This window comes from Phragmites australis, chromosome 22 (assembly GCF_958298935.1).
Source record: "Phragmites australis chromosome 22, lpPhrAust1.1, whole genome shotgun sequence".
Lineage (NCBI taxonomy): Eukaryota > Viridiplantae > Streptophyta > Magnoliopsida > Poales > Poaceae > Phragmites > Phragmites australis.
Window position 1 is genome coordinate 21,390,549 of NC_084942.1, and position 12,514 is coordinate 21,403,062.

The 12,514-nt window shown below is 48.4% G+C and overlaps 1 protein-coding gene across 1 annotated transcript; it reads left to right on the forward strand.

Moving 5' to 3' along the window:
* Nucleotides 1-7,578: 7,578 nt before the first annotated feature.
* On the forward strand, nucleotides 7,579-11,120 carry LOC133905095 (mitogen-activated protein kinase kinase kinase 3-like). Its single transcript, XM_062346804.1, has 4 exons — nucleotides 7,579-7,806; nucleotides 10,163-10,377; nucleotides 10,769-10,938; nucleotides 11,018-11,120. Exons 1-3 carry the CDS (start codon nucleotides 7,630-7,632, stop codon nucleotides 10,902-10,904), a joined length of 528 nt encoding a protein of 175 aa, XP_062202788.1. The 5' UTR covers nucleotides 7,579-7,629; the 3' UTR covers nucleotides 10,905-10,938; nucleotides 11,018-11,120.
* Nucleotides 11,121-12,514: the final 1,394 nt, after the last annotated feature.

A 12,514-nucleotide genomic window follows, 5' to 3' on the forward strand; every position in this document is an offset into this window, starting at 1 on the left:
GAGCTTGGCGTTGGTGTCCACTGGAGTAGAACATGGCTTGCAATCAGTCATGCCAACACGGTCAAGGATATCCAACATATATTGTCGCTGGGAGAGGAAAAGACCATTATCGTGACGAGTCACCATGATACCCACAAAGTGGTGAAGAGGACCCAAGTCCTTCATAGAAAACTCACGTTGTAATGCATCAATTACTTACCGCAGTAGAATAGGGGAAGATGCTGTGAGCACAATGTCATCAACGTAAACGAGCAGATAGACTATGTCGGAACCCCGCCGGTAGATGAAGAGAGATGTATCTGAATGCGCACCAACAAAACCAAGTGAAATAATATGAGAGGCGAAGCGACTGTACCAAGCACGTGGAACCTGCTTCAAACCATATAATGATTTGTTGAGGTGACATACATAATCAGGGCGAGAGGGATCCACAAATCTAGAGGGCTACACACAGTATACTGTCTCAGATAACGTGCCATAGATGAAAGCATTCTTCACATCTAGCTGATGAATAGGCCACTGTTGAGAGAGGGCAATAGTGAGGATTGTCCGTATTGTCGCAGGTTTCACCACGGGACTAAAGGTTTCATCAAAATCAATGCCATGACGCTAAGTGAAGCCACGAAGTACCAAACGTGCCTTATAGCGATCAAGGGCACTAGTGGGAAGAAACTTGTGATGATAAACCCACTTGCCTGTCACAATGTTCACACCAGGAGGACGAGGCACAAGTTCCCATGTGTTATTGGCCTGAAGAGCAGAAAATTCCTCAGTCATTGCCCCGCGCCAATTAGGATCAGTAAGAGTGCCATGGTAGGTCTTCGATATAGGTGAAAGAGTAGCGACGTGAAGATTCAAGGGCTCCTTAGGCTACTGAAAGCCAAACTTCCCTTGGGTGACCATGGGATGGTCATTAGTCACCGGAGGAATAGGTACTGAGGTGGGCGGCTAAGGTGGCAGAGCCGCAGTCGCAGCAGGCGCCGGAGATGGGGGTGTTGTTGACGTGGTGGGAGATCCTGGCAGGGTCGGTGAGCCAGGAGGTGCCGACAGGGGCATGTCGGTCGGCGTGCCAGGAGAGGCTGACAGAGGCACAAGGGCTAGCTGACGGCATAAAGGGGAAGTGGGCACGGTGACGTGCGCGCGTGGAGAGGCACACGAGGACCCGGCTGCCGGCGCCGCGGCTCGAGCCAGGTCGCTGACAGGTGCACCGGTCGGCCCACTGGCAACAGCCTGAGACAAAGTGCCAACGGGGGCAGCGGGACGTGGTGGCGACGTGTTGTCGAAGACGGGCAGGGAGCCGTTTGCCGAGGGGACAGTGTCGGCGCCGCAAGTATCAGCCTGTGGTGAAAAACCATGCGAAGATCTAGCGGCGAGGGTACCTGCACCAGCACAATCAATAGCACGAGGACCAATAGGCATCGGAACACTATCGAACTCTGACAAGAAATCAAAGTTAGATGAAGGGGGTGGTGAGGACATCTCAGCAAAAGGAAACGACGACTCATAAAAAATAACGTGGCAAGAAAGAATAATGCGATTGGAAGTTAAATCGAGGCATCGATAACCCTTGTGATTTGGGGAATAACCAAGAAAGACACTGTCGGAGAGTGAACTCCTGTCGCAGGGATCCCGAGAGACCCCTTTTTAGAGATTCGGCCGGGGGGATGATCCTGGAAAAGCTTGTGTGGGAAATAAGCGGGAACGGAAATAAATGCGATGGCTAGTGGGTACGCCGGGTTTTAGACAGGTTCGGGCCGCACGGAGGCGTAACACCCTACTCCTGTATGAGCACTATATTTATCCTTGAAGGGGATTCTTCAAGGAGGTATCTGGTTCTAAGAGGAGAACTGTTTACAAAGAGCTTGAGGCTCTTATGTTCCAGCTTAACTTGAGCTGGTTCGAGTGTCTGTCGATCTATCTTTGGCCTGGCTCGCCGGAGATTGTTGGTTATCTGGTCTCTTGGTTGTCTTGTGGTCGGGGGCTGTTTTTTTTCCTTTTAGTGTTCTCCATCCTTTCCTTTTATAGGCGCGCCGACCTCAACATATCCTGAATGGGAAAGAGGGGACGCGAATGCCAAGGTGCCACGGAGAAAGGTGTAATCATTTCATCTTGGCGAAGTGACAGGGGCGGTGGAGAAATGCGGCGCGCATTCGACCACCAGCCGCTGCGGAAGCCTCGGGGCGCCATGAAAGGGGCCCACTGGGCAGCCTCAGAGGTGCCCGGTGCGCCCACCCTGTCTTGTTCTTCTGCCAGGGCAGGGTGGCAGGCCGAGCGCTTCGATTCTGGCAAAGTTATCCCGAGGCACCTGGATGAAACGGGACGGGACCCGTGCATTTAATGGACCCACGCCCCCCTGCCAGTGCATGGCAGGGTCTGACACTGGGGCGTGGGCAGCTGAGAATGTCAGGATGTCAGGATGTCAGACCGCGCGTGCCTATTAAATACGGCATTGGGCCTTTGACTGGATGACACCCTGACGACGGGACCCTTCGGGTCGTTGAATGATCTTGCGCGAACCTTCGGGGAACCGAGTCCTCGGGGGCTACCACGTGCAGCCCCGAGCACTCTCTCCCGAGCACTCGAGTGAGACCTTCGGGGAACCGAGTCCTCGGGGGCTGCCACGTGCAGCCCCGAGCACTCTCTCCCGAGCACTCGAGTGAGACCTTCGGGGAACCGAGTCCTCGGGGGCTGCCACGTGCAGCCCCGAGCACTCTCTCCCGAGCATTCGAGTGAGACCTTCGGGGAACCGAGTCCTCGGGGGCCGCCACGTGCAGCCCCGAGCACTTTCTCCCGAGCACTTCGGTGGGACCTTCGGGGCACGAGTCCTCGGGGGTTGCCACGTGCAGCCCCGAGCACTCTCTCCCGAGCACTTCGGTGGGACCTTCGGGGCACCGAGTCCTCGGGGGCTGCCACGTGCAGCCCCGAGCACTTTCTCCCGAGCACTTCGGTGGGACCTTCGGGGCACCGAGTCCTCGGGGGCTGCCACGTGCAGCCCCGAGCACTCTCTCCCGAGCACTTCGGTGGGACCTTCGGGGCACGAGTCCTCGGGGGCTGCCACGTGCAGCCCCGAGCACTCTCTCCCGAGCACTTCGGTGGGACCTTCGGGGCACGAGTCCTCGGGGGCTGCCACGTGCAGCCCCGAGCACTTCGTTCTTAGTATTTGGGCCCTGCAGATCATCGGGGAACTAGGGTGCTCGGGAACCAGAGGCGGCGGCCCCGAGCACCTTCTCCCGGGACTTAGCTTTTTCTTACCTTGCAGGGTGGTGACATGTGGTGGATGGCCGGCCTGGCCTCGGGACTTAGGGACCCCTGGTTCTGAATACACCGACAGACACATAAGGTGGAACGGGGTGAGAGCTTATGTGCAGCTGTAGCAGACAAATTGGGGTAGCATTTGCACCCAAAGACACGTAGGTGGGAGTATGTGAGTGGAACACCATATAGTGCATAAAATGGTGTAGCGAAATCTAGTGTCTTTGTAGGGTGACGATAAGGTAAGTGGCAGTGTGGAGTGCTTCGGCCCAAAAAGAAGGAGGGAGGCTTGCCTGAAACAGAAGGGAGTGAATGATATTGTTTGTGGTACAGATGATGCGTTCGGCTTTACCATTTTGTTGAGATGTATATGGACACAACATACGGAGGTCTACACCATGTGTGAGGAAGAAGGTGCGGGCAGAAGAATTATCAAATTCTTGGTTGTTGTCACATTGAATGCTTTTGATGGTGCGACCGAACTGGGTGGAAACAACAGAGAAAAAGTTAGAAAGAGTGGGGAACGTTTCCGACTTAAGGCGAAGTGGGAACGTCCATAGAAAATGCGAGCAATAATCAAGAACAACAAGATAATACTTGTAACCCGAGACACTAGCGACAGGGGAGGTCCACAAATCACAATGTATTAAATCAAAATTCTGAGTAGCACGTGAACTAGATGAAGAGAAAGGTAAACGAACATGTCGACCAAGCTGGCAAGCATGACAAAGGGACGAGTGATGATCATGTTTATTACAAGAAATAGTAGCACTACTGGCTAACTGAGATGACTGAGACGACGATGCCAAACGGTGGAGGACTAGGCGTCGGCGATGAGGGCATGTGGAGGAGTGAATGCCGATGTTGGAAAGAGGGGATAAAGCTGCACGGAGCTATTGCACTTGATGATCACGTTCCTGGTTTGAAGGTCCTTCACAGAAAGGCCATATGGGTCAACTCAACAGAACAATTATTATTAGTGGTGAAACGATGAACAGAAATCAAATTCTTAATGATATTTGGAGAGACCAAAACATTATGAAGATGTAAAGGACCTTGGGCTGCAGGAAAAGACATGAAACCAGTGGAGGTAACGGGTAGCAATGACCCGTTGCCAATAATAATATTAGATGGAATGGAATAAGAGGAGGAGAAACTAATGTGAGTATACCGGAGTTCGATGTCATGTGTGAAGATGCCCCTGAGTCCATGTACCAGTTTGTCGCGGGTGGAGGCGTCAATGTCATCGTGTTGAAGTTGTTGGCAAGGACGGTTTGGTCCCACTGGCTGAAGGCGGGCGGCGGCAAACCCGGCAGCCCTGCTGGCTCATGCGGCATAGGAGACTGCAGGACGGGCTGTGGCACGTACTGTTGCGGCGCGGGAGGTGGGAGCCAGAGGGGCTGGGCCGGCATGCCGGGTAGGGCCGGTGCGCTAGGCAGGCCGAACCCGCTAGCATGACCCGCCAGGAAGGCATGCTGCTGGGAAGGTCCGCGCGGCTGCTGGGGTGTGTTGGGCCAATGACCCGGGGCAGGCGTACGGGACTGGGATGGGCCGGGCCACATTTGAATGGTCCCGGTCCACGGGTTGTAGAAGGATGGCCAGCCCGAAGAGGGCCCGTTGGAGGTGTTGTTGTTGCGACGCTGACGCCGATTGCGCCGAGAGACGCCAGTGCCGCCATTGCTAGAGGAAGGAGAAGCACCGGTATTGCCGGAGGAAGGAGCCGCCGGAGATGAAGCTCGATCTGTGGCGGCGATAAGGGCAGTAGACGTGGAGCCTGGCTTTGAAAGTCATGGTGATCTCCTCCAGAAGGAGGTCGTTGCGGACCTCGATGAAGGAGGGGAACGGCTTCTAGTGCTTGAGGAGAGTAGCCATGTAGCCGAACTTTTCGTTGAGGCCGCGCAGGATGGAAAGGACGAGGGTACGATCTTGGACCGGCTCACCCAGATCGCCAAGAGCATCAGCCATGGCTTTCAATTTCCGGCAGTACTCCGTGATGGAGAGATTGCCCTGGACGAAATTGCGGAACTTGGCATCGAGGATGAGAGCCCGTGTCTCCTTGTTGCCGAGGAATTGGTCCTTGATGGTGAGCCAAACACGGCATGCGATGGTGCCGGGCGTCATGACGTCGTCGAGGAGGTCGGTGCTGATAGTGGCATACATCCAGGAGCACACAGTGCAATCCATGTGTGCCCAATCGGGATCGGCAGGAGGGTCGCCGGCATGAAGAATATGGTCATCGAGGGCATACTTGCCCAATGTGGTGAGGAAGAGCCCCTGCCACTTGCTGTACTGGGTGGACGCCCGATCAAGAACAATCGGCACCAAGGCGTGAAAGTTCTGGACGGCGACGGCTTGCGCATGCAGGGCGGCGGAGACGGCCTGGGCGTTGGCGAGGGCGAGCACGCGGGTCTCTGTGCGAGCGGCTTCCTCGTCATGGCGCGCACGGGAGGCCTCGTCTTCCAGCTGTGCACGCTCGCGAGCCTCCGCCGGCTCTTCTAGGCTCGCACGGGCGGCCGCCTCGGCCAGGCGCTCCTCTACGGTCTCTGGAGTGTGCATGACAGAGGGGCAGCCAAGAGTGGCTAGCGGCGATGGTAGGGGGAACAGGAGGCTAGGGCTAGGGTTTGGAGCGGAAACGTGATGGTTGCGGGAGCAACGGCATCGAATACCATGAAAGCGAGAGATAATACACGTAATGATTGAATTGATTAACCAAGGGTTACATATATAGGCACGAGCCCTTTCATATCCCAACAACCGGTTTATAGAAATAGATATCCGGGACAATAGGAAGGTGAGCCTAAAACGGGTAATGCGTAATATACGCCTAAATAAAGGACATGCATATTCATATGTCTAACAGTGACCATTTGACCAATAGTTGCGGCACCACTTTGTCAGCATGACGGCCCAGTCTGCTCTGAAGAATACGCTCAGGTATCTGTAGCTCGACATTAGCGTCCGGCAAAGATGCAATAGCTTGATGGTTACTTTTGACCTTTTTAAGTTGGGAAACATAGAACACTGGATGGATTGAGCTGTTCGATGGTAACGCCAGCCATAGTCCCGATCTTCTCCAGAATATGGTACGGGTCAAAATACTTGAAAGCAAGTTTCTGACAAGATCGTTGAGTCAAAGAAGACTAAACATAAGGTTGTAACTTTAGAAAGACAGTTGACACCAACCTCAAAGGTGCGCTCAGACCTGTTTTTATGAGACTGCTGTTTCATCCGCAATTGAGCTCGGACTAGATATTGTGTGATAACATTTTGCATCAGTTTTTTTAGATAACCACTGATTGACTTCTGTTATAGGGCTGACACTAGTGCGGTCTAATCCAAAATGATGAGGGTGATGGCCATATAACACACTTCAAAGGGTGAATGCTTCATAGCTGAGTGGTAGCTTGTATCATACTAGTATTCAGAGAGACATGCATTAGACCATTCTTTGGGACAAGTGTAAACAAAAACATCGTAGAAAAGTTTCAGTACATTAGTTAACCTGTTCTGTTTTCGCGTCAGGCTACAGGTCTGGATACGGCTCACCACCCGTTCGTGGAATGCCGATTCTAGAAGCGTGTCTGGTCCTATTTGTCGGCTTAAAAGGCTCGTGGACAGCGATAGAAACACTAAAAAAAAAGGAGAGATCCTATGACCGGTGACTTTACTGGATGGAAAATATCCGGTCTATTTGCCGGCTTAGAAGTGTGTTGAAACATTTAGAAAAAGACGGATCCTATTACCGATGATTTCACTGGATTTCAAAAGGATAGAAAATGTTTGCTCTATTTGCCGACTTAGAAGCTGTATAGTCACGAAACACTATACGGTGACTTCACTGGATTTGAGAAGGATGGAAAATATCTACTCTATTTGCCGGCTTAAAAGTGTGTCTAGCCACCAACTCGTGGATAGCCATAGAAACACTAGAAAAGGAGGGATCCTATAACCGTGATTTCACTGGATAGCGATAGAAACACTAGGAAAGGAGAAATCCTATGACCGGTGATTTCACTGGATTTTAAAAGGATAGAAAATGTTTGCTCTATTTGCCAACTTAGAAGCTGTCTAGTCACAAAAAACTAGACGGGTGACTTCACTGGATTTGAAAAAGTAGAAATTATCTTGTGCCACAGTACCCTCGAGAAAAGTAAAACCGACACGGTATTTCCGTGAACAGTACGGTGCTACGGTAGGACGGCAGGCTTTGACGAGTGTAAAGCCAGGGATCCGGATCCCGTAAAAGGCTATATTTGGAAACAATAGAAAGGAATCTCAGCGAAGTAGATTCTAAGGGGGGATTTTGAGTGGTACATGGAAACCCAGGAAAGACAATCACTGTGTATAAATATTCCCTGCTACTATTTGGAAATCAAGATGGGCAATTCCCTTGGTGCGCTGTGGTTGAGCTACTGCTGCTGCGCTGCTTCTGCTCCTCCCTCTTCTGGTCCAGAATCTCCTCTTCTCCCTCGAGCCAAGACCAGATTCACAGCCTCGATTGCTAAATATCTCAGCAATTGCACAGGAGAAGAGAAGACGCCATGGGAGAGGGAGGTGAGTTATGCTGCCTTGATTAGCTTCTTCTTCACCGCTTTCTCTGCAATCGACATCCAAGAAAGTGGAGGACATGCTCTGCTCTTTCCCTCCTCTGCTGCTTCTTCGTGCTCCTCCCGCTGCTTTCCCATGGCGTGGACATGCCTTTGGGATCGTCCCTTTCGCCGAGTAACTCGGCGTCGTGGTCATCTCCCAACAACACCTTCTCGCTCTCCTTCACAGCGTCCCCAACCTCCCCGTCCCTCTTCGTCGCCACCATCACCTACGCCGGCGGCGTCCCCGTTTGGCCCGCCGGCGGAGGCACGACCGTTGACTCTAGGGGCTCGCTCCACCTATCGTCTAACGGCGACCTCCAGCTCGTCAACGGATCCGGCGCCATCCTATGGTCATCCAACACCGGCGGCCAGGGCGTCACGGCCGCGGCCCTTAGGAGAGCGGCAACCTCGTACAAGATGGGAGAAGGGAGCGCGGTGTAGATTCATCGTATGAGATGCCGTCGCCGGGGAAAGGAGAGGGAGCACGGGATATCGACCGGCGGGAGGCGGAGGTGGAGGCCGCTCGCCTCTGGTGTGCGAGGGAGGTCGAGAAGGCGTCACGAGTCGAGACGGGGAACGGTTCCCCACCTGTAGAGAGGCATGGCTTATTCCCCGCGGAAAGGACGAGGATCGGGCCGCGAAACCCTATCTCATGGGCGTCCCAAATGGTGTGGCTTTTTAGCCCGTGGGCTTTCCACCGGGGAAAAGGCCGGGATCCCGGCGCGGATTGGGCCTCCCAAACTAGCCCGAAGAAAAGGGAAGAGCGCCATGGTAGGCCGGCTTGGCTTGTCAGCTGAGCTCAGGATTGAGGGGAGGGGAGGGGGAGGGGGAGTCGGGATGGACATCGTCGTCAAGCCCAAGCGCTGATTTCGATTCACCACCATCCTCATAAAGCGCTCCGAGGCGGCGGCCACAAAGCGCACAAATCTGGTAAGTTACTTCCTCTTGTTCCTCCTCTTCTGATGCTTAGTTCCAGCCGGGATCCATATTAGCGCGCGCGCAGTTGCCGCTAGGGCTTACCTCTGCCTGAGTCAGCTCAAGAGGGATGGGGTCGTTTGTGATCCTGACCACTTAGCTGGCTAGACGTGGGTGGAGCGGATGCTGAAGCCTGAACTTCGGGGTGTTTATTCGGACTCTGGAGCTTTTGATTGGGGGTCGTTGTTCGTGTGCATAAATTGCGAATGGTGCGTTTGGTTGGAGGGGCAACATTGGATGGGATATGGTCATTCATGTTTTATTGGATGAGATATGTTCATCTATGTTTTGTTAGATGGGACGATTTAATTTTTTGTTTGGTGGTATGGATATGATGATCTAATTTCATGTTTGATTGGACGGATAGAGTCAAAATTTTGTAGGACCTACTTGTCATATATTTAGTTTTTCATCCAAATATAATCATGCGAGATCTTATTTTATCGATTTAATTACAATAAATATAATAGTACAATTGGATCGCAAATTAGATAAACGGTTTAGGAGATAAGAACATTTAAAACATACTAACAAAAAAATGTATTTATTCTAACTAAACAGAATATACCACATTAGCAGGGATAAAGCTCATCCAGAACATGGATGGCTCCTTCCAGTAGATTTTGGCTTATAGACTCATCTAACATCTGAGAAGAATATTATCTCTAGATGGCTATCATGTCCAGCTTGTCCTCCAACTAAAACACCTTAAAAAACTAGATAATCATATCCCATCCAGAGATATCCCTCTAACCAAACACACCCTAACTGGATGGGTTGTTGGTGAGGTAGGGGGCAGCATTGCTACTTACCTCATTTGAAATTGTTACATCATGCCTTATTTTTTATATAAAAAAACAACAACATGCCCTCTTTGGATTTGCGCTTTGTTTTCCGTGGTGGCAGTCTTGGTCTAATTAGAAGCCCATTCTCGTCTGAGGTGAGTGTAGGAGTCCTGTTCTCAACACGTTTCGAAGCATAGCATCGCCTCTAAACCATCCATAACTTTCTTAAACCCCAAACAGCGCAGCAATGTTGCTCTGCATTCCTAGTAAGATGAAACTTGGAAATTTGTATGCTACCCTTGTTTCTTTAACTCTACCCGTACTAGCTTCTGTTCTGTGCTTAGTACTTTAAGAGGTTACTGGAGTTCATTCTGTGGACATGTGACAGGAGAAGCTGCACGTATCAATTAAAGGCTGCACTTCACTTCATACATAGTAATTATGTAATGATTGATCGTACCGTATCATGATTTTCATAATGTGTCATGCTTTCGGAGTTCGCTGTAGTTTTGAGGCGCCGTTGCTAGTATCTAAGCGTGTTGCTGAAATACATCTGTTCAGGCAAATAATTGGACAGCAAGCCCTGAGAATGATGTCAGGGGCAACAAGGCCAAGAACTCGAAGAAGGCGCCGCACAAAAGCCTAATTTCATTCATGAAAAATATGGTGGGTCGTTTCAGAAGGCATCCTAATCCATCCCCGACTCACTCCCGGTGGGAAAAAAAGAAATGCATAGGGAGTGGTTCATTTGGACAGGTTTACCTTGGAGTTAACAGGTATAGTATCCCCCCCCCCTTTTTTTTTGCATCATTGGAAATTTGAGTATCATGTAGAACTTGATAAATTAGAGCAGCATTAAAGCTATAAAGTTATATAGTACATATGCATGGTGGTGCACATTAATTGTCATAGTTCAAAATGAGATTAAGTAGCATGTAATTCTCAAGGCTTAAAGGATACCAACTGAACACTCCGAAAATGAGATTAAATAGCATGTAATTCTCTAGGCTTAAATGGTACCAACTGCACTTCATTCTTTTGATCAACTTTCCTGAATCCTGTGAATCCTGATACCATTATATATATTGCATGTCTTGGGGAATTACCTAAATATCTTGAAAATCATTTGCGTAAAAAATCCTTATTTTTTTCTGATCAATGATGCAGTGAAAATGGGCAGCTTTGTGCGATCAAGGAGGTGCAAGTTGTTTCAAATGATAATTTCTCAGATAAACGGCTCAAGCAATTGAATCAGGTACTTGTTACTCGTATCTCAAGCAATTGGATCAGAAAGCTTATGTAGGGGAAAATGAGAAAATGAATTGTGCCACTCAAAGGTAATTGGTGCATTGGAAACATTTATTTATGATGTATTTTTTAAAAAATTGAATTCATTGAACTGTTATATGAATTCAGTCAAATTTGCTTGGATATGAAGCACAAAGTTGTATGGGAACACAAAAGCAACAAAACCTCGGACTAGACTTCTATAATGATGACAATGAAAGATTGGATGAGGTAATAGTTTGTTTTAAACTAAATATTAACAAAATAAAACAAATAAAAAAAAATTAACTTACATATATTGTATTTACAGGGGATGCAATGCAGCTTCATAGAGCTCCTCTGCAAGGAGCTTCGAATATTGAGGTAAGAAAGTTCAGAAACAAATAACATCTAATGCAAATATTGATTACTGAAGTGGACATGATTATAGGTTGATCTTTGTTAAGTGCTTAAAGCTTGTAGTAAAACTATAATTTATTTTGTAAAATGTGTACAGAACTCAATGTATATGACAACAAGCAGAGTAGATGAAATGGTATCAGATGTATTTGGTACATAAAGCAATAGAATGCCACTTGATGAGGTAAAAAAAAATTGAAATGTTTACATTTTGAATCATTATACAGTGTTGTTTATGAATGTATTTATGCATGTATATAAGAAATTGTTCTAACGGAATGTGTTGCAAATAAATACTTCAAGTATAATTGACAAGTTGTATAACAAAGGCATAGAAAAGACACATCAAAATTGCACTACTGGTGATCAGGTTTGTGAATAAAAAATAGTTTCTAACAAGTGTATATAGATGTCTATGATTGTTTTTCAGAAATAACAATTATTCTACATTGCAGACCAAAATTACAGAACACTATGAAAGGGAAGAAAGCTTAATATTAGATTTGAATCCATGGGACCAGGGTCTATTTGACAACATGAATCTTGAAATGGTTAGTAGCTTCCATGTTTTTGTAAACCATGACTTATTACATGAATAAAAGATAGTTTTTATTAGATCTAGAAATACATTTGTTTTAACATATAAGTTAATAATGTTACAGGTAAATGAGAGCAATGAAATAGAAGAGCAAAATTTGCAGCAGATTATTCATGAACATTCAAGATGTCCAGAGAATATAGGTGTTGATAATCATACAGATGAGGAAACAAACAAAGAATTGACAGAAGAAGACATAGAAATTTTCTTGGAAAATGAAGAGTTGGCAGCAAAACAAGGGAATAATGTCCAGATAGATACTGAGTTGACACCAGAAATGGGTATGGAATTTGATAGCTCAGAAGCAGCACATCGTTTCTTCAACTTCTATGCATATCTAGCAGGGTTTTCTGTGGTTGTAGCTGGTACTTATCATACACAGAGCAAAAAAAAGAAACAATGAACTTACTAGGCTAACACTGAGGTGCAACAAGCATGGTCCAGGGAATGAGATAACAAATAGTGCATGTAGTACAAACTCAAAAGCAACTATACATGTGGTACCAGAAAGAGAGACTAATATTATAGCAAAGACTGGATGTAAGGTTTTACTGGTTGTCAGTGAGAAAAATGGGATATGGAGAATAACAAATCTAAATCTGGATCACAACCACCTGTTAAGTCCAAGC

Bases quoted from the DNA above. Each gene is read 5' to 3' on its own strand.
- LOC133905095 (XM_062346804.1), top strand. From the start codon at position 7,630: ATGGGCAATTCCCTTGGTGCGCTGTGGTTGAGCTACTGCTGCTGCGCT. The intron at 7,807-10,162 runs GTGAGTTATGCT...ACATCTGTTCAG, and splicing joins AGACGCCATGGGAGAGGGAG to GCAAATAATTGGACAGCAAG. The intron at 10,378-10,768 runs GTATAGTATCCC...TCAATGATGCAG, and splicing joins GTTTACCTTGGAGTTAACAG to TGAAAATGGGCAGCTTTGTG.